The 22,107-nt window shown below is 41.2% G+C and overlaps 1 protein-coding gene across 2 annotated transcripts in view; it reads right to left on the minus strand.

Annotated features, from left to right (window-relative positions):
- The window catches only part of mtr (5-methyltetrahydrofolate-homocysteine methyltransferase), a 133,789-nt gene that overhangs the window by 14,646 nt on the left and 97,036 nt on the right, over window positions 1-22,107 (minus strand). For both annotated transcript variants that reach the window (XM_075457566.1, XM_075457565.1), the window contains 3 exons: window positions 17,147-17,245; window positions 7,222-7,297; window positions 6,889-7,044 (listed from right to left, as the gene is read on the minus strand). In XM_075457566.1, coding sequence (XP_075313681.1) covers window positions 6,889-7,044; window positions 7,222-7,297; window positions 17,147-17,245 — 331 coding nt within the window. The remainder of the gene's footprint in view (window positions 1-6,888; window positions 7,045-7,221; window positions 7,298-17,146; window positions 17,246-22,107) is intronic.

A 22,107-nucleotide genomic window follows, 5' to 3' on the forward strand; every position in this document is an offset into this window, starting at 1 on the left:
CAGGGTTCTATAGGAACACATCTGACGGAGGTGTTTGGTAGCTACGCCCCTTGTCATGCTGTCACGGCTGAAATGTTTACTCATACGACACAGACACAACAGGCGCGTGTTTAATAAGTTAAACTTAGACGTTGTCTCCTTTGTCTGCGGCGCTCTGCTCTCCTTTTCTTCCTTCATGAAATGAAAAAGTATCGCCTGCGCTCGATCCTTCGTCTCCTGACTCTCTCTGTGTGCTCTTCCAGCCTCGATATTAGACGCCTGATGTGACCGTCCATGATTAATATCACCATCATGCAGACCATGAACACGGTGGCCTTCTAGCTCTCCATATTAGCTTCTTTGTGGTGTTTTTTCTTCTCTCCTTACTTTTACCGGATTTTGTTTTATTTTGTTTTGTTGTTGAATGTGGCGCTAAACGGCTAAAGTAACACGTCACTGACGCAGACGGCTGCGCGCGGCGCATCAGTCCCGACCTGGTCCCAACTCATGTGCGAATGCAGACTGAAACAGTTCCGCTGGGGAAGGGCAGTTATCAGAGCGAAATTCGAGGAGGACCGTTCTTATAACTGCGTTCTTAGAACGGCTCTGTCCGAAAGCGGCTAATAATTACCGACCAGTAGCTCTCACATCTCATGTTGATGAAGGTGCTGGGGAGACTGGTCTTGGTGCATCTCAGACCGCAGGTGGCTTCTTCCCTTGACCCTCTACAGTTTGCCTACCAGCCTCACCTGGGGGTGGATGATGCTGTTGTTTACCTGCTGCAGCGTGCTCACTCGTACCTGGATGGATCGGGTTGCACTTTGAGAATCGCATTCTTTGATTTTTCAAGTGCATTCAACACGATCCGGCCGGGTCTACTGAGTGACAAACTGCAGGTCATGGGGGTCGATACGTCCATCGTCTCCTGGATTGCCAACTACCTGACAGACAGACCACAGTATGTCCGGCTGGGCAGTGTTCTGTCTGATGTGGTGGTTGGCAGTACAGGAGCTCCTCAGGGGACTGTGCTGTCTTCTTTCCTGTTTACCTTGTACACCACAGACTTTAAATATGGTCTGGCAGAAATCACCTGCTTCTGAATGTGGCAAAGACCAGAGAGATGGTCACTGACTTCAGATGGAGGAGGGTGGCTCCAAAGCCTCTGTGCGTTCTGGAAGAGGACGTTGCAGTGGTGGAGGACTACAAGTACCTGGGAGTGCACCTAGACAACGGACTGAACTGGAGGACCAACACCGATGCTGTCTACAAGAAGGGGATGAGCCGACTCTATTTTCTGAGGAAGCTGAGATCCTTCAACGTGTGCAGCAAAATGTTGGAGATGTTCTATCAGTCTGTTGTTGCCAGTGCACTCTTCTTCATTGTGGTCTGTTGGGGGAACAGCATCAGAGCCAGTGACACCAGCAGGCTTAATAAACTTATTGAGAAGACTCGTTCTGTCATCGGCTGCAAACTGGACTCATTTGAATCTGTGGTGGAGAGGAGGACACTGAACAAACTGTTATCCATTATAGATAACCCCACCCATCCTCTCCACCAGTTGCTGGTTGGACAGCAGAGCTCCTTTTCCAACAGGCTCATCCAGCTCCGCTGTCACAAGGAACGATTCAGGAAATCCTTCCTACCAGCAGCCATCACCATTTACAACACCTCCCCTCTGGCTGGAAGAGAACTTCAAGCTCAATAGGCTTGAAGTCTCTCCTAAAAACAATGACAATTTGCACAACTGCTCATTTTTCACTAATAACATTTGCACAAATATCATCATAGTAGGCAAGGCAAGGCATCTTTATTTATATAGCGCATTTCATACTACAGGCAACTCAATGTGCTTTAATATAGTACAATATAATGTAAATTACCCATATACCCTATATTTCTTATTGGTTCAGTCTGCTCAGTTAAATTTATTTATTTATTTTTACCTTTATTGTTAAATGTACAATCTGTTTTTATTTATTTAGTTTAATGATGTTTATTATTATTACTATTATTATTATTATTATTATTATTATTATTATTAACCCTACTCTTCATACCGTAGATTTGTTTATAGCTGATGTTTACTCTATATTTTTATTCTATTCTATTTGCTTGTTTTTCTGTACACTGTTGCAACACAATATTTTCCCAAATTGGGATGAATAAAGTATTTATCTATCTATCTATCTATCTATCTATCTATCTATCTATAAGGATGGTCTTCTTTTAAAAAGAAATAATAATAATAGTCTAATAGTAATAATATCTGATCTGAAGTCCATTTCCCACATCATAGAACAATCCATACTAACATTCTTTTTTTTCTTAAAATATATTGGGGCCAAAAAGTCAAAGGATGTGTCATTTTTATGTATATCTATAAGTTAGAAATATTATAACACACTAATCCCCAGAGAGTTTGTCCTCCTAGCAATTCACAACTAGTGAGACTAGTTTTATGCCATCTCTTATTTGTTGCTTATCCAAGGTCAGGTTATGAGGTCACCAGGTCCAGGAGGGAAACCCAGTCATCCCTCTCCCCAGTGACACTTTCTAGCTCCAATTTTGGGTCCATCTCTGGGTATCTTCTAAACTAGACAGACCCGGAAACCTCCGCAGGGAGGCAACCAGGAAGAATTCTGATTACATGCCCAAACCACCTCAGCTGACTTATTTTGATGCAGAAGAGTAGAGGCTCTACTCCCAAGCTCCATTCAGATGAGGGACTTTCCCAGCGAGGCTGAAAAGTGCAATTCCCCTATAGTTGGAAAACAATCTCTGGTACCCTCTCTTAAAAATGGGGACCACCAACTCAGTCTGCCACTCTGGGTGTTGTCCTAGATCTCCATGCAGGGTTGAAGAGACATATCAGCCAAAACAGCCCACAATATCCAGAGATTTCAGCATCTCGAGGTGAATCTCGTCATGCCCAGTCACTCTTCCCCCGAGACACTCACACTCTGCCTCCTCAATGGTGGCCACATGGTAGCCAGACGAAGGATGTCCTCAAAGTGCTCCTTCCACTGCTCGATGATATCCCCGGTTTGGGTCAGCAGTTCCCTACCCATACCAAGCACAACATGGGGCGGACCCTGCTTTCCCTTTGGAAGTATGCACTCTTGGCCATCCAAATCCAAGTGGCCTCCTTCTTCAGCTTGACAGCTTCCCTCACCCCCCGTGTCCACCAGCAAGTCCTCCGGTTGCCAGCACAACAACCACCAATGACCGACCCCCGCTCATGGAAGCTGCGTCAACAACCCAGGCTCTGAACGTGGCCCATTCAGATTATATGCTCCTATTTCCCATTGTATGGGTGAAAATCTCTTCCAAAGATCTAACAGATTGGGGCCACCGCCAGATGTGCCCAGTTCACCCTCACTACGTGTTTGGATTTACTAGGTCCACCCAACAGTCTTCCCTGCCACTGAATCTAACTCGTCACCAGTTGGTGATCAGTTGACAGCTCTGGCCCTCTCTTCACCGGACTGTCTAAGACATTCAATTCAAATTCAAAATTCAAAAATACTTTATTTATCCCAGAGGGAAATAAAATGTTGATGTAGCTCAATTAAATCAAGGAGTTATTATAGATGCTGATGGCTGTGGGCAGGAATGATTTCCTGTAGCGGTCCGTTTTGCATCCAAACTGAAGAAGCCTTTGACTGAAGAGACTCTGTTTTCCGATAACAGTCTCATGGAGAGGATGTTCATGGTTGTCCATAATTCTCTTGATTTTATGCAAAATCCTTCTTTGCATTATTGTCTCCAGAGGTTCCACAGTCGTCCCCAGAACAGAACCAGCCTTCCTTATCAGGTTGTTGAGTCTTTTTAGGTCCCTGGTTCTGATGCTGCTGCCCCAACAGATGACGCAAGAGGAAATGACGCTCTCAACAACAAACTTGTAGAATATCTGCAACATCTTGTTGCAAACCTTGAAGGACCTTAGCTTCCTCAAGAAGTACAGTCTGCTCTGTCCTTTCTTGTAGATGACTTCACTGTTGTGTCTCCAGTCCAGTCTGTTGTCCAGATGAACACCAAGGTATTTATATTCCTCAACCACCTCCACTTCTTCTCCCATGATGGAAACAGGGTTTGATCTGACCCTGTTTCTCCTGAAATCTACAATCATCTCCTTTGTTTTGTTAACATTCAAGATGAGATGATTGTTCCCACACCATGCCACAAAGCGGTCCACCAGCTCTCTGTACTCAGCTTCTTGTCCATCTCTGATACACCCGACAACTGCAGAGTCATCTGAATATTTCTGTAGATGACAGGAGTCTGACTTGTACTGGAAGTCTGAAGTGTACAGAGTGAAAAGGAATGGTGAGAGTACAGTCCCCTGTGGTGCTCCTGTGCTGCTGATCACCTGGTTAGACACACAATTCTTCAGTCTGACAAACTGTGGTCTGTTTGTCAGGTAGTCATTAATCCAGGTGATTGTTGAGGCCTCCACCTGAGTCTTCTGTAGTTTCAGACGAAGCAGATCAGGCTGGATTGTGTTAAATGCACTGGAGAAATCAAAGAACATGATCCTCACAGTGCTGCCTGCTTTGTCCAGATGACAGTGGGTTTGTTGAAGCAGGTGTATGATAGCGTCTTCAACTCCAACTCCATGGCGATAAGCAAACTGCAGGGGGTCCTGATATGTGCTGGTTTGCTTACACAGGTGGGTCAACAGGAGTCTCTCCAGGACCTTCATGATGTGGGATGTCAGGGCAACAGGTCTGTAGTCATTGATGTCTGAAGGGTGAGTTTTCTTTGGTACCGGAACCAGACAGGATGTCTTCCACAACAGTGGTACCTTCTCTTGGGTCAAGCTAAGGTTGAAAAGGTGTTGCAGAATCCCACAGAGCTGCTCTGCACAGGCCTTCAGGACTCGGGGGCTGACACCATCTGGACCTGCAGCCTTGTTCCGGTTCAGTCCCTCCAACTGCCTCTTCACCTGACTTCTAGAAACAGAAAAGTGGGAGGGGGAGGCAAAGGGGACAGCAGCATCTCCTGATTTGGTTGAAGACAAACTAGTGGAAGCAGAAGAATCCATGACTGAGGTGGAGGTGGAGATGTTACAGGAAAGCTGTGGGTCAGAGGAGGGTGGGATGTCTCTTTGGCTGGGAACAGGAGGGGAGGATGGTGAGCTTGTTCCTGAACTGATCCTGTTGAAGAATGTGTTCAGCTCATTTGCTCTGTCCAGACTTCCATCCATCCGATCCTCCCTCTGCTTGAGGCCTGTGATCTTCTTCATTCCTGACCACACATCTCTGATATTGTTCCTCTGCAGTTTACTCTCAAGCTTCTTTCTATACACCTCCTTGCTCTCTCTGATCTTGACTTTGAGCTGCTTCTGTATACTCCTCAGTAACTCCCTGTCTCGCTCCCTAAAGGCTCTTTTTTTCTTGTTCAATAGTTCCTTTAGCTCACTGGTGATCCAGGGTTTGTTATTAGGGAAGCATCTCACTGTTCTGGTGGGGATGGTGTTGTCCACACAGAAGTTTATATAGTCAGTCACACACTCAGTCATGGCATTAATGTCCTCTCCATGTGGCTTACAAAGAGAAATCCAATCGGTTGCATCAAAACAACCCTGTAAGGCTTCTTCAGCTTCCTGTGACCACTTTCTAACAGTCCTTTTTGTGACAGGTAGTCTCTGGACAAGGGGTTTATATGCTGAACAGAGAAAAACAAGGTTGTGATCTGATTTACCCAGGGGAGGTCTTGATTTGGAAATGTATGAATCCTTGACATTTGTGTAAAACAAATCCAATGTCTTGTTTTCTCTGGTAGAGCAGCTGACAAACTGTTGAAAAGTTGGCAGTGTAGCAGAGAGTGAGGCATGATTAAAATCACCAGATATTGCCACAAAAGAATTGGGGTGTTGTGTCTGTATCTGAGCAACAATGGAACTGATGACATCACATGCAGTGTCGGCAACAGCTGAGGGTGGAATGTAAACAGCCACCAAAACAACACTGGTGAACTCTCTTGGCAAATAATATGGACAAAAACCTACTGCCAATAGTTCAATGTCAGGACTGCAGAGACGACTCTTCACAGTAACATGTCCTGGGTGACACCATCTGTTGTTGACAAGCACTGCCAATCCACCCCCTTTCCTTTTCCTGCTACTCTTTAAATCTCGATCTGCTCGTACAGTCAGGAAGCCCGGCAGAGAGACGCTGGAGTCGGGGATATGATCCTGCAGCCATGTCTCAGTAAAACACATAATGCTACATTCCCGATATTCTTGCTGAGTCCTGGTCAAGGCTAGAAGTTCATCCAACTTGTTAGCTAACGATCTTACATTGCCCATGATGACGGATGGCAGAGATGGTTTGAACTTCTTCTTTCTTTCTCTCCTCTTTGCTCCTGCTCTGCATCCACGACGCCTCCTTTTCAATTCCAGTGGGATTTCTGGCTTCAGTTGTCGAATTATTTCTGCTTTTCCAATGTTAATCAGCTGCTCCCTGTTGTAAACCACCCTGTTGCTATGGTTATGCATCATAACAAAAGAGCAAAATATACAAAAGTATTGGGAAAAATCAATCCAGCTGCACAGCATCCAAGGCAGGAAGGAACAGTTGTCCAAAAAATGCAATTTCTTCCAAGAAAAAACAGGAATGAAATTTAGAAAAAAGAATAAATCTCAATGTGAGGTACAGAGCTACTCCAACGTGCTGCCACCCTCAGCAGCGCATTCTAGAACATCAATATTCTAGTAACATCATAGGACCGCAGGTCTGATAATATGACTATGAAAACGATTATCAACCTTCGGCCTCAGGTGGCCTGGTTCCATGTACACTTATGGACCACACCACGGAATAACATGGATTCTCAGGCATAGACACACTTTTGCAGACATCAGTTTTACAGTGTGAATGATCAGGGTGACAACAAAATAAGCCATACCAACTGTATTGTCATTGAAAATCTTTGGATATCCTCTGTTAGGGTATTTTCCTCTTAGCTGCCACACATCAAAGAAAGGCTTCCAGTCTATGAAGTCCACCAGACTTTTCAAGTCGTAACATTCAAACACACGGGTGCCCAGGAACTGAGGATGCACTAAAAAGACAAGGACAACTGTGTTTCAGAGATTTTTCAAAAACTTTTCCATATTTTAGATATCATGTATCAATTGAGACTGATTTCTCCTCCCATCAAAAATATAGATTAAGAATTTGTATGACTGAAAAGTAATTTTGCTATAAGTCCATACTTAATTCATCTCTTCAAGCTTACCTGGTCTAGGCATAGAGAACCAGTCTATGGGTAAAGCCTTCAGTCTAGCCTCAGAAAGAGATAGATACCTACGATCCTGGAATGAACATAGGAAAGAGGGAGATTATTCAATTTATTTTCAAATGAAAGTCATTATGGTGTACATTAAAATCAACAAAAATCCAGCCCTGTCACTGATAAATATAAACATAAATATATAAAATATAAACATCATAAAATACTCATCATTAATAATGTACAGGACTAGGACCAAAAAAAATCATCAAATGGGAAAGGAATGTGGCTATGTCTGATCGATAATGTAAAAATGACAGATGTACTTAAAGGGACACTCCACCCATTTGCATTAGGCTTTGCATTGTTAGAAACCCAGTCATACTTTTGAACACACTCTCTCATTATTCCCTGAGACGGGAGAAATCCGTATTCACCTCTTTACACTTCCTCCTACAATGACGCAAAAATCGTCATTTTGCGTCATTGTAGGAGGAAGTGGAAGAGGGGTGGATTTCTGTTGAAACTACAAGCGCTAGTTCCCACCCTTCAACACTGCCCATAGGGGGTTGGACCTAATGCGCTAACAGACCTATCACAGATCAGTGCCAGTGCTTTTGAGAGCTGCAGCTAACATGGTCGAAGGTACCGAATACTCAGACAGATGCAATACGGAGGACTGGGATTTAGAAGAAGATATGGCTCGAGCTGTAAAGTAAGTTTGTTTTCTTTGTTACTATGTCAAGGAGTACTCTTGCTAACACGCTAACGTGGCATGTTCATTGCACAAATAGCTTGCAGTTATGCAAGCTACTGTGGCACGCTAGGCTCAAATGCCATCACTCACTTTGTGATCAATGTTTTGTCTAGACAATTTCGTCTAACAGCCTACCGGCACTTTCTTGAGTGGGTCCTGCAAGGAGAGAGATTGGGCAGAGGGCCTCGTGTCGTGCAGGCTATCCACCAGAACTACCCAGCTCCAGACGGCCAGTACTGCGGGCACCAAGAAGTGGAGGACGCTCAGGAGAAGCTATAGTTTCCTTGTTTTATATTCATTCAACAGTTGTATTGTTTGTATAGTTATTTAATTAAATGGTTAAAATGTACGTTTTATTAGTAGCCTAATGTTGCTTCAAGTGTATTCGAGTTATTGAACGACTAACATTTCAGAACTGGAACAATATAGCTACTGTTACCTCAGATGACAAAACGACAGAATTGTGATCATAGCCTACCTATAATTACTATAAATTATGAAGCATTACAAGTATACATTGCATTATAAGTTTGTTGCAAATCAGTTACCTCCTTCCAAGTTTATGATGCTATTCTAAACTTTGTTGAAGGCAGACAGGAGAGAAGGAGTGACATTTTGTTTTTTAATTCACAAAATAAGAATTGTCATGAACATAAAGACACATAAACAACATTATCCACACTATTAAAAAAAAAGAGGTATTGACCCTGTGATTGAGTATACAGTAAGGTGCTCGATGGAAGTGCAAACAGGTAAGGGAGTGCAAGGATAAGGTCAAAAGACCATATAAGACATAAAGACATTTAGGACATATAAGACATGGTAATATTACAAAATGTATCACGAGGAATGGGTTAAGGTACAGCTGACGTCTGGCGCTGTCTGGGATTCAATGTTTTCTGATGATGAGGACAACTCTGCAGCAGACGTCGACGTCGTTTTAGTCTGAAATGTCATACGTTCAATAACGTTAAAAACATTTGAATAACGTCAGACTAACACAGTAAAACATGGTGGATTTACATCGCAAATAACGAACTTATTTAGATCTACATAGCAAAGTGTCTAACGTTACATTGCTAACTTTGCTGACGAGTGGAGTTAGCGAGGCAGACACACTAGAACAGCAAGCGACCAAAACATACAAGATATTTACTTTGTAAACAGCCAAATCATATGAGATATGCTGCTTTACAGCAGACGACTATATCAGTGTGTGTTCTCAGTAGCCGCTAGAGTCGAGTTAGAAAAAAAGCCTTACCTCCAGGCAAATGCGTTTAGCATTGCTAGCAGTTCCAGAAGTTCCTGGCTTTTTGCACAAGTCCAACTCTTTGGGTAATCTATGAAAACTTACTCCGTGTATTTTCCTTGTGCTGGCTGAACATCCCGGTACCATGCAAGTGCACACCATTTCGAAACACAAACGAGGAGTAATTCACTAATGATTTCGCAAACTCTTCACTAGAAATTGTGTGACATGATTTCCAGGTAGCGTAGTCGGGTGGAGCTACTCTCGGGGGAGTGGCCTGCGGATCTTGAGCATTGCAATGCACTATGGGGATTGTGGTCTTTAATCCACAAGCACAAAAAAGTCATTTTCTGCCTTTTCTCGATAAAGAAGGCACCAAATTAGAAATTTATGCTACTATTCTACTACATATATGGCCCACTTTCAATACATATTCATGTCTCCACTGGTGGAATGTTCCTTTAAAGTTTAATACAATTGTCAGAGGCACAGTTTGGAAAAAAAAAGGCCAAATTGCAGGGTTCAAATAGAAATGGCCGACTTCCAGATTGATTTAGCTTATGGGTCCAGGAGGCTTTTTTGTACATCTTGGCATGTTGCATGTATGTGTAAATTTTCTCACCTGTGGCTTACAGTTTTTCTCAATTGCTAAAACACTAAACCCTATTGTCTGAACCAAATGCTCAGTTGCCTGAACCCACTGATTGAATCAATCACTCTTTTGGCAAAACCATAAGCTCTTTTCGCCTGTTTAGACACAACTTACCAACACATTTTCATTGTGATGCACCTGTGCTGCATAATGGTGAGCACAGGTGACAAAAGTGAAACACAATTAAAGCACAAGTTTCACCACTTGAACACAACAACTTAAAATTGATCACACTTGTGGCTAATGATGTGAGGTAACATATAAGCCAGTTCAGAGAGCACTGGTTTGTGAGGCCCTACAATGGAAGGAAGAGTTCGTATGAGAGGAGGTCGAGGAGGTCGTGGTGGTCGAGGTGGTCAGCGAAGAACAGTAATATCTGATGAAATCAGAGCTACAGTGATCGACCATGTTCTTATCCATGGTATGACCATGAGGGAGGCCAGACAAAGGGTACAACCCAACATCAGCTGATTCACTGTGTCCACCATAATCAGAAGATATATAGAGAAGAGAACAGGTAATTACCTTTTTTGACATTATAGTACAGTATGTAAATGTTGACAGCAATTACTGTATGACATACTGTACTGTACCACAGTATACTGTAAATATGTTTCAGTACAATCACTGTACCAATGTACTGTAGTATTGTAATGGAGGGTTGGTCTAACTGTTTGTAGGCCTAGTATTCCATGTATATTGTTTGTAACTGTATGTTCTCTTTTTGTAGAATTGAAAGACTGCCACATGGGGGTGGGAGGACAGGTATGTTCTCCCCACAACAAGAGACCCTAATTGTCGACATGGTCCGAGAGAACAATGCCATTAAACTTAGGGAAATTCAGCAGAAGATAATTGAGGACCATGTCAATTTTGAGGGTATCAACAGTGTCAGCCTCTCCACTGTTGATCGTGTCCTCAAGCGCAACAGACTGCACATGAAACAGCTATACAGAGTGCCCTTTGATCGCAACTCAGACAGAGTCAAAGAGCAGAGATTCCAGTATGTACAGGTTGGTATATATCCAGACACATTCAATGTTGATTACTCTTAGTAGTGATTTACTGTAGTGGCCTAAGTCACTTTTTCTGTATCACTTACAAAACTATATCTATTTCTACAGAGGGTTTTTCAACTGGATGGGATGGAAAGAGCCCATGAATACATTTACATGGATGAAGCTGGGTTTAATCTCACAAAGCGGAGAAGGAGAGGTCGTAATGTTATTGGCCATCGGGCCATTGTTGGTGTCCCTGGGCAGCGTGGTGGCAATGTAACATTATGTGCTGCAATCAGCAATAATGGGGTTGTCTACCATCATGCCAACCTGGGGCCTTACAACACTCACCAGCTCCTCATTGTCCTAAATAACATGCGGGACAGGATGAGCATCCCATCTATGTTGTTGTTTGGGACAATGTTAGTTTTCATAGAGCTCTCCAGGTTAGAGAGTGGTTCAATATGAACCCAGGTTTTCTCAATCTTTGCCTTCCACCGTACTCCCCTTTCCTAAACCCCATAGAGGAATTCTTCTCCTCATGGCGGTGGAAGGTGTATGAACGCCAACCGTACACCAGGGTAAATCTACTGGAGGCCATGGAACTTGCCTGTCGTGACATGGGTGTGGAGGCATGCCAAGCCTGGATACGGCATGCCAGGGGTTTTTTCCCCCGTTGCCTGGCCAGACAAAATGTGGCCTGTGATGTTGATGAAGTTCTGTGGCCTGACCCAGTACGGAGACATGATGCTGTGGCAGAGTGATCCCCTTACTTGTATATTTGTGTACTTTTTTTTTTTTACATGGGCTTATTGCACACAAGATTTCAGTTTTTTTTTTCTTTTTGTACAAGTGCTAAATGCACTGTTTTTTCGTTTTGCAACATGCATTAAGAATCAACAATAAACATTTATTTCTCCAGCTTCATGTCCTGAGCATTGTGTTTTCTATTTTTCTATGTTGTGTTTAGTGACTGCTCAGTAGTGTTTTTCATTTTGATTGACTCGGGGCACAATTTGACAACATAGTTCAGTTTTGAGCACAGATTGAACTGTTTTGAGGTGAAAGTTCCGTTTTGGGCACAGATTGAACTGTTTTGAGGTGAAAGTTCGGTTTTGGGCACAGATTGAACTGTTTTGAGGTGAAAGTTTAGTTTTGCAAGAAGAGTCTGAGGTTTTGTGAATGTAGCTTGAAAATTGGGTTTTGTGTTCACAGTTTAGAGAAAAGTAGAGCAGCTTTCAAGAAATGTGTCTTAGCAATTGAGAAAAACTGTAAAGTAGGAGACGGGGCTACATTTCTCTAATATTGTAGAGGGTGCTCTTGAATCATTTTGGTACATTCCCAAAATATTTGCATTGGCTTTGAGTCAGGGCATAATCTTCATAAAACATGCAAAGTTTGGTGAAGCTTGGATAAAAGGACTTCCTGTTTCGTGGCGATGTATCTAATTTGCCATGGATACATTTTGTCAAAATTCTCAATTTTAATACGGTTACATCATGAAAGGCTTAATCCTTGTCTCACACTTTTGAGTGTGAGGGGTAAATCATTGACAAACAAAAAACTATGACTTCCTGTTGTCAGTGAGCGGGGCCATGGTGTTGGCAGGGTATATGCAAACAGATCTGTTCAGGGTGTCAAAGAGATTACACCCTGTAAATTTGGTGCTACATGGATGAGATGTGAGCGATTTATAATGACTTTTTTCATGACGTGATATTGAAATTCACCCCGCTGCCACAGACATGTCCTCCAGTGAAGACTCACAGTTTTGTAAGGGAAGCATTATCTACTAGGGCTTTCTTATATGTTATTAGACTATCTTTCCTGACTAATTAAGACTCTTGTAAATTAGAGGAATGCCATTTTCTTTCCACTTTCTTACTTCTTAGCTGTGAATTATACCAGGGACCCAGCTTCTTCTGACTGATTGCCCTCTTTTTCAGAGGGGTTCAATATTGTACACATTGAAATTGTAGTGTTGTCAACAAGACCAGCAAGTTCTACAGGAGTAAAGTTTAGGTAGCTGCTCTCTATTGTTGCACATGGCAGTGAAGAAAATGATAATGGAATTAATTCTTTAAATTTGGTCATAGCATTCTCTTATAGACACCCGCTATAAAAAAACCTTCGTAAAGTTAGAACTGCTTACTATTCATCATTGATATAAGAGAATAAAAATAATCCCAGGTTTCTTTTCAACACTATAGTCAGACTGACGAAGAGTCCGAGCTCTGTTGAGCCATGTATTCCTTTAACTATCAGTAGTGATGATTTTCCATTTTCCACCAGCACGTTTGTTTTCTCCACACTTTCTACTAAAATAACCACTGTGCCGTTCATCTGGGCAGCGGATTTAACACACAATATAATAGGAGAAATTCGTAAGAACTTAGGAAAACACAATGGGCCTTATGCAAGAACATTTTCATATTTTTAATTCTAAATTTATCTCACTTTTTTCGTAAGGTCTCGTACGAACACGCCACGTCAGATTCAACAAACGCTCTTAATTTCAGAAAAAGTGTGTTAATGACCTGCGTAAATGATGAATGCCACCTGTGCGTATTTAAGTGCAAATTTTAATTTGCATACTCCTCGCCCCAAATAATAATACCAAATAAGGCAACGCTTCCTCTCTCCTGTGCCAAGAAGTATTGAGTGTCTTTTGTCTACCTGAGCTGATTCAGGTAGTGGGAGACCCTCGTTCATGGCAATATTGTGCAAAACGCAGCATGCCAGAATAATCTGGCATGCCTTCTCTGGGCTATAGAGCAGAAAAAATTCCTACTCCCCTGACCCAACAAGAACATGGGTAAGTTTTCATAATAGGACAATTTTATTTAATTCTAATTGCATTCATGATAAATTTAATATACCTCCACAGCTGTTGCCCCGTTTGCCACATGCTTGCACAACAGCACATTCTCAGTTACTGCCTCTAATGTCACACAGTGAACATAAGCAATAAGTAGGTAGTATTTATGTCAGCTTTCAAGTTGCAGCGCTTGTCACGTTAATCATTGTTAACACTATATCTAAGGCTGCAGGGAGTGTGAGCTCCTCTTCAAATGTGTGGTTTCTTGCACTGAGCAATTCTGTATGCAACTTTATATGAAGCCTGTTATGCTTTATTGTTCATTGATACTGTTTTTTATGCGATTTTCCTGCCTGCGGTAATCTTCAAGTTTGTAAACTGTAAATTCATGAGCAAGATATTCATTGTCATATTCCCTTGTCTTGCATTTTGGTGGTTGAATAGTTTTTTTGACCATCTCCTGTTTTCTAAACATCCCGTTTTTTTCCCCCATTCCTGTTATATAATGATCAATTGCTCTCTGTCATGGTCTCCTTCAACCACTGTTTACCATGGAGGCATGGTTTGTTTGTAACCCGAAAATAAGCCAGAGTTGTCCAGTATCCAAACATTAGTTCTGTTCTGCCTGCTACATTTTCCCAAGCAAATAAAAAAAAAGAAAACAGAGCAATCGCACCAATTAATATTAAATCATAGCTTTGTCTTCACCTTTTTGGATTTCATTCCCTGTTCAGAGTGCTCCTTGGGTCCAGTAACTCAACCTTGTGATATTAAGGGTCTTGTTCCAGACACTACTGAGTTTTCATATTGCCACATATATGTATCATAACAGATGTATGAACAAGTGCCAAAGTTATCAACAGAAACATTGGAGCAGCACAGCATTAAAACTAGTAGTTCAAACTTGGGATGTCCCGATCCGATCACGTGATCGGAAATCGGGGCCGATCACGTGGTTTCAGACTTGATCGAAATCGGACGTTACATCCCGATCAGGGATCGGATATGTAGCCTATGTATATTTATTCTCATTATTTATTTTTTATCAGAACTATAATATTTCAAAACAAATGGGAAAAAATAACATCTTAGTATTTACTGTTATGTGGTGGTACCATCAGACCGTCTCAACCATAGACATAATATAGGTAGACGCTCATAGACTGACGCAGCATCAACGCAGATGAGCGGAACTGACGTATCAGCGTGGCCGCCATCTTGGATGGGTCTCCAATGCCTCCATATTGCATTTACTTCGACTGAGGACGGTGTATATCCCCAACTACAATAATCACAACTCCCCGAATTTTTATATCTATGGTCTCAACTACACACAGAAACAACGCATGCGGCATGACGTCACTTTACTGCGTGCCGTAAAGTGAAGCAAAACACGGCAGCAGCTTGAAGCTGGGGGCGCGAATGTCTGCAGTGTGGAGGTATTTTAAAGTTGATGACAAAAACGTTGCGATTGCAAACTGTGAAATATGCAAACTTGGGATTTCAAGAGGTGGCAAGGACATTGCTAACATCCTTGATGAGAACAGGAACAGGCTCAAACAAGGTACAAATGTTGGTTTTTATCAAGAAAAACATACATTTCCTTCTGTGAGGCCAGAGGAGGAGAGTAAGAATTAGGAGTGCAGTTCCGAAAAGCACATTACTGGCCTTACTTTATAAAACTGGGGCACTTTTATTTGCTTATTTGTTGTTTGTCTGCCAGGTATTTCAAGTTGAGCTGCTGCTCATTTTTATATTAGACATTGTTGCACTAAACTACAATGTGAAGAATTTGTTTATTAGTTGATTACTTTTTTGTTCAAGCTACCAGAAGTGCTCTGTTTATAAGTGCTAAATGATAAAATAAGTGAAAAAAAAAAAAAAAAAAAAAAAAAATCAGGGACATCCTGGATCTGTTTCTTTGCCGTTCTTCATTTTGTAATGTACTGCACAACAGGGGAGTCACTAGGTTTTAAGGACAGGGGGGGCTAAGCCCCCAGGAGATGCACAGGATGTGAGCGAACGTTTAATTTCACAAACAGCTAACAACATCTTTAGTACATTACAACAACAAACACAGGAAGTACTGTATGTTTACAGCATTAACAACAACAACAAAAAGAAAAAATCCACATAGTTACAGTGCCGTATTTAACCAATGCTTCTTATTCATGTATTATACAAAACTATGCAAAAAAAAAAGCACTGTGTTCTCACTAAGTACACCATTTTAAAATAACATGGCTACAATTGGCAGTTACTTGGTGGGTGGAAGCATCAAAGAATGTCGTCTGTTTTTAAGGGTGGCAAAGGCGTCTATCACTATTGTGATTTAGGTGCTGAAGTGCCTCTTTTTCAATCGACATGACTGCAAGACTGTGAAGTCTTTTCTGTAGCAGCGTTCTTTTAGAGCTGAAATGTAACTTTTGACTGCAAAACAACTAAGGTAAGACGTGCACAGAGATCTTCTTCAGCACACAACACACGCTGTCTCCTGTACAGGGGGCTCTCTGCAAGCCCGGTTTTTATTTGTCAAACAGGGAGCATTTCGTTCATTAATTACATGGGACTTTCTGTTGTTAGCTGGGGGGCTAGAGCTAACTTATTGTCACCAACAGCAGTGATGAATACTTACTCTCTTGAAAAAATTTCGTATATCCATTTTTTGGTTCTGTGTGCTCCGCTCCCGGTACACATGCTGCAGGTACCCAGGTGCCGAGACGAGTGCAACCTAGGTTGCAGGGAAAACGTGGACTGGATTTCAGTGATGTGGGCGTGCTCTATGAACAAGTGGAATGGATTGGGTAACGACGCACTGACCCTGACTCTCTACCTTTCACTATAGGGAAACTAAGATTTATGATCATTTTTAAGTTAATAATGACTGGTTGTATGATTATTTATTTAAACTAATATTCTGGCCACATTATATTGAATTTGTCTGCATTTTTTTGTAAAAAAATAAAATAAAATAAAAAATAATTTAATAAATGAACATAAAATTATTTAGGGGGCTGAAGCCCCCCAAAATAGGCCTAATGACGCCACTGCTGCAGAAGTATCGGATCGGGACTCGGTATCGGCAGATACTCAAAATCAAATGACTCGGAGGCAAAAAAACCTGATCGGGACATCCCTAGTTCAAACCAGTTTTGAAAAAAAATTAAGTATTTTCACAGAAAAGCTCAGTAGAAATTCTCACAATATGTCTGGAGCTAATGAAGCAGAATGCCACTAGTGCAGCAGCATTCTATAATCAGTGATTTCAAAATCACAGGAGAGAAATTTTCAGATATTTATTCCAGCTTTTGAATCTGTGTGTAAGGGCTCTGGTGAGTTTAAATCAGATTAGATATTGCCAAATATTACAGTCTATAATTACATTAAATAATGGTTCAAGATGTGGATGTGTCTGCTGTAGTGCCAAATGTAATGAATTTTTCAAAAAACTTCTCACCTTCAGAGAGTCATAGTGATCCTGCCTGATCTCGTCATACTCCTCTTTCAGGTCTTCAAGGTACTCCCCCCTCACTGCATCATCCAGTAGCTGTGAGCACTAACATATAGAAAAGCAAGCAGATGAAACATACTACAAATAATTTTTTTCTTAAAATAGTTTCAGTAACATGTCAATAGAAGAAAAAACCTTGATCGTTTTATGGTTTAGATGAATAAATACCAGAATAACAAGTAACCTCAGCAAATCTGTTTCTGATAAGGCGATAATTATTGATGGTTATAAGGTATACAGGACTGATCGTCCAAAAAAGGGGTAGGGGAATGACAAATTTGATAAAAAGTACATTTAATATCGGTAATCTGCTTTCTAAATCTGTGAATAAGCAGTTCGAGTTCTTGGCCCTGGAGCTGGAGTATCCAGATCCCTGGTATAGTACAGTACTATACTGGTAAAGTATAACTGGTTGGCTGTTATAGGACTCCATCAGCTGATAGTGGTACTCTGCCCTCTTTAGTACAGCTCCTGTCAGACCTGTCAGACTGGAACTGGTTGCAACCAGTATCTGATGAGTTTGACAATTCCTAGAGCCAACATGAAAAAATCCTGAAAAATCCTCCATTATAGATCTAATTATAACAAATACTCCCCACAAATATTAATCTGCTTCTGTATTCGCCAACGACATCAGTGACCACTGTGTTGTAGCGACAGTCAGGAACACAAAAATTCCTAAATGTCAACCTTGCGTTTTAATCAAGCGTAAAAGGAAGCAATTCTCAAAACAAGGTTTCTTTCACGACTTGTTCTTATTTGGGTGGGACAGAGACCGTCATATACCCGACATTGAATCTGCCTGGAAGTCCTTTTATGATGGTTTTATTGATTTAGTTAATAAGGATGCCCCCGTCAAGAGATACAGAGTAAATAACGCAATAATGAATGGTACACTCCGTACCAGTCAGAACTGCTTCCTTCACGAGCGGAACCTAGCATGGACAATAGCCCGGAGAACCAAAAACAACACTGATTGGTTGTTCTGCAGAAGACTGCAACAGTACATGCATTGCGCAATCAGGAAAGCTAAAGCAGAACATTTCATTACAAAAACCTCTGAAAATTTAATTTAAATTTAATTTATAAGACCATCAGATCTTTTTCTGATGACAGCAAGGCTGTGGCGCTTCTGTCATGCATAATGAAGGCCTTCAGACCAACTGAAGACAAATCTGAATTACTTGATATTTTTAGCGAGCATTTCATTGCCTCTACGCAGGGGTGCCTTGCAGATGTTGGTTCTGACATGCATGCTTTTAGATCTCTATGTTTCAGTTTCACCCCTTTCACTATCTCTGAGGTGCATAGAGCCCTCAAGGTCCTGGACACTGTTGGACCTCAGTGTTGCGTTTGATACTGTAGATCACAGACTCCTGTTGCACAGGCTGGAAAACTGGGTTGGACTTTCAGGAGCAGCTATAAATCTGAGCGAGTGGCCATGACTTGTGGAGTCTCCCAGGGGTCAATTCTTGGACCTCTTCTGTTTAACTTGTATATGCTCCCTTTGGGTCAGATATTGTAGAACATCAATTATCACATATATGCAGATGATACAAACTTTATGTGTCTCTGTCACCAGACGACTTCAGCCCAGCAGACGTACTATGTCAGTGTCTGGAGGAAATAAACACCTTGATGAGAGAATTTTCTACAATTAAATGAAGACAAAACTGAGATCATTCTGTTTGGCAGCAAAGAGCAAAGGCAGCATTGGTAAATATCTTGAGACCCGGGCCCTTACAATCACTGACCAAGTTTGTAACCTTGGAGTGATCTGATAGACTCAGATCTGACTTTCAGCAGCCACATCAAAGCTGTCACCAGGGCAGCTTTTTACCATCTCATCAACAGAATTAAAGGTTTCCTCTCCCAAAAAGACCAGGAGAAACTCATCCATGTATTCATCCCCAATAGGCTTGATTACCGTAATGGTCTTTTAGCTGGACCAAAAAGAGCATTAAACATCTGCAGCGCTGCTGCTAGAGTTTTAACCCGGACTAAGAGATCTGAACACATCACACCAATCTTTACACTGGCTTCCAGGCAGTCACTGAATAGATTTTAAAAGCCTGCTGATGGTTTACAAATCCCAGAACGGTTTAGGCCCAAAATACATCTGTGATATGTTCAGAGAATATAAACCTAGAAGAGCTCTTAGATCCAAGGACTCAGTTCAGCTAGTCCAGTCCAGAGTCCAGACTAAACATGGAGAAGCGGCATTTAGCTGTTATGCTGCAAACAAGTGGAACAAACTGCCAGTGGAGATTAACTTTCACCAAATGTAGACATTTTTAAATCCAGGTTAAGAACATTTATTTTCTCATCTGCACGGTATCTTTGAACTCATCTAGACTGTTGCTTGTATTTAAATTCATTTTAATTATTTTATTTGTTTCTCTTTATATTCTTTTATGGATTTTTAAGGATTCTTACACTCCCTGCGGCAATGCTTTTATTTCATGTAAAGCACTTTGGATTGTTTTGTACATGAAATGTGCTATACAAATAAATTTGACTTTACAAAACCTGCAGGCCCAGACAACCTGGAACCATACTTTCTGTAAGCTGGCAGCTGATTTTATTGCTGCACCTCTCACTCATCTTCTTAACCTTTCATTGGCCACTAATGAAATCTCCAATTTATGGAAATCTGCTTTTGTTGTCCCGCTACTCAAAGGGGGAGATCCTGCACAACTAAACAACTATCTTTCAATCTACAAACTGTATGTCCTGGCTAAAGTACTGGATACTTTCATCAGCAGGCAGCTAAAGGACTTCCTCTCCACACTTGAATCTCTGGACAATAAACAACACAGTGCAGCTCTCTTTATTGACTTGTCCAAAGCTTTTGATACTGTGGACCACATATTACTAAAACAGAGATTTGGATTTGCGGAGCAGGCTGTCGACTGGTTCAGTAACTATCTCACCAACAGAGCTCAATGCATAAAGGCAGACGTTTGAACTTCCTAAACCATTACAGTAATTAAAGGCGTACCTAAGGGTTCAGTCCTCTGTCCACTTATCTTCATTATTTATATGAATAACATTCATAAAAATGTACCTGTTGCCAATTTTCACTTTTATGCAGACAACACAGTCCTGTATTGCACAGCACCCACACCACACCAGGCTTTCTCTAAGCTTCAACTCGCTTTTAACAAAGTTCAGAATAACTTAAAGTTTAAAACTGGTTTTAAACTCTGACAAAACTAAACTTAAGCTGTTTTCAAATAAAACAATTTAAATCTCTAAATCTAAACCTTCCAATAATCACCACCAGGGCTTGCAGATTGTGTCTGTATTCCAATACAAATACCTGGGTATTTTAATTGATGACTCTCTCTCTTATACCCTGCACATTCAGCAACTGGTCAAAAAACTAAAATTGAACGCAAGTTTTTAATTCAGAATCAAGGCCTGCCTCTCCTTTGAGGCTAAGAAGAGGCTGGTTGTGCCAACTTTTATGTCAGCTCTGGATTATTTTTCATGGTGTTCTAAGATTTATTACCAATTTGAAATTGTTCACTCACCATTGCCTATTGTATGTTTCGATGGCTGAAACATTGGCATGTTATCATTTATAAATAAATTTTGGTTGTTGCAAATTGTGTGGCTGCTGTCTTGGCCAGGACACTCTTGAAAAAGAAATTTTTAATCTCAACTGGTTAAATAAAGGTTAAAAAAGAAAAAAAAGTTTTGCAGACATAGCCAAGATTGCTGATAAAGAGTTTTAATAGTTAGTTATAATTAGTTTTCATATCCTTACTATCATTATTGTATGACACTGTATAACAAACACTGACCATTCTATATCGTAAAACATCTGAACAAATTAAATATAATTGTTGTAATTAGATGCTGAATCATTTCAATTCTTTCAGATCAAATAAAGAAATTCTCAATCATGAGGAAAACATCTCTGTCCTAGGTGGGGCTGGGCAGGTTTCCTGGTAGCCCGAGGTGGAGTCTGGATTGCTCCTGCTGCCACACCTCATCTGCCCTCATCAGGACACCTTTTTAGGAGCTGCAGGAGCAACCACTACCTTAGTGGTAATTAGGCTGATTCCAGTGTTTCCATTGTGAGTTATTCCAAGTACCTACCTTGCTTTTTGTCTCCTTAGTGCATGGTTTCCCTTGTCTACTCTCCGTATTCTGGTTTTCTGATGCCAGTATTGATGTCCATGGTTTCTCTCACCAGCCTGTTCCACTTACCTGGCTGTTCGCCCCGCCGCTGAATAAGATCCTTTGCACCACAACCAGCCCCCTCCCCTCCACCTTGGATTCCCTCTGGAACTAAGTATGGACAAACCAACCACTTTTGGACTATTCATCATCCTGGAAATCCCTCTAACTTTCTCCCTCCGCCCTCAGAATTCCACGTCCTCCCGGATTCAGCTCTCGACCTTCCTACATCTTTTTACAAAATTATCCAGCCCATTTTCTCATCATCTCCGTCTAGCTTCAACTTAAGACCATGCTTAATTCGCTGTACCTTCGAAGTGAGATGTTGAAACTCTTTTGCTCTGTTTTTTTTTCAATGTGCCATTAACATCAAATCTCATCAACAATTATATAATCTTACTAAAGAAAATTAGTTAATATTGCTCTACCTTTATTGTTGTCTCAACAAGGAAATCTGTCTTCTTATTAGCGTTAATTTTTAATTCAGTTTTAAGTCAGAAATTTCTACTTCTCATTTGTTGTTGATTGCTTCATAACAGCATCAAGTAACGGCTATTAAAAAAATATTGGCTATATAAGCAATAGTTCCCGAGTCCAAAATGTATAATCCAGAGGAAAATTTAAAAGAGTGCTCTTCACATGTAAAGCACTTGCAAACCACGATCAGTTATGCAAAGTGTTCAGACTGCAGACTCGATTGTGAATAGGAGGCAGAGTCT

Source organism: Odontesthes bonariensis, chromosome 23 (assembly GCF_027942865.1).
Source record: "Odontesthes bonariensis isolate fOdoBon6 chromosome 23, fOdoBon6.hap1, whole genome shotgun sequence".
In the NCBI taxonomy this organism is placed as follows: Eukaryota; Metazoa; Chordata; class Actinopteri; order Atheriniformes; family Atherinopsidae; genus Odontesthes; species Odontesthes bonariensis.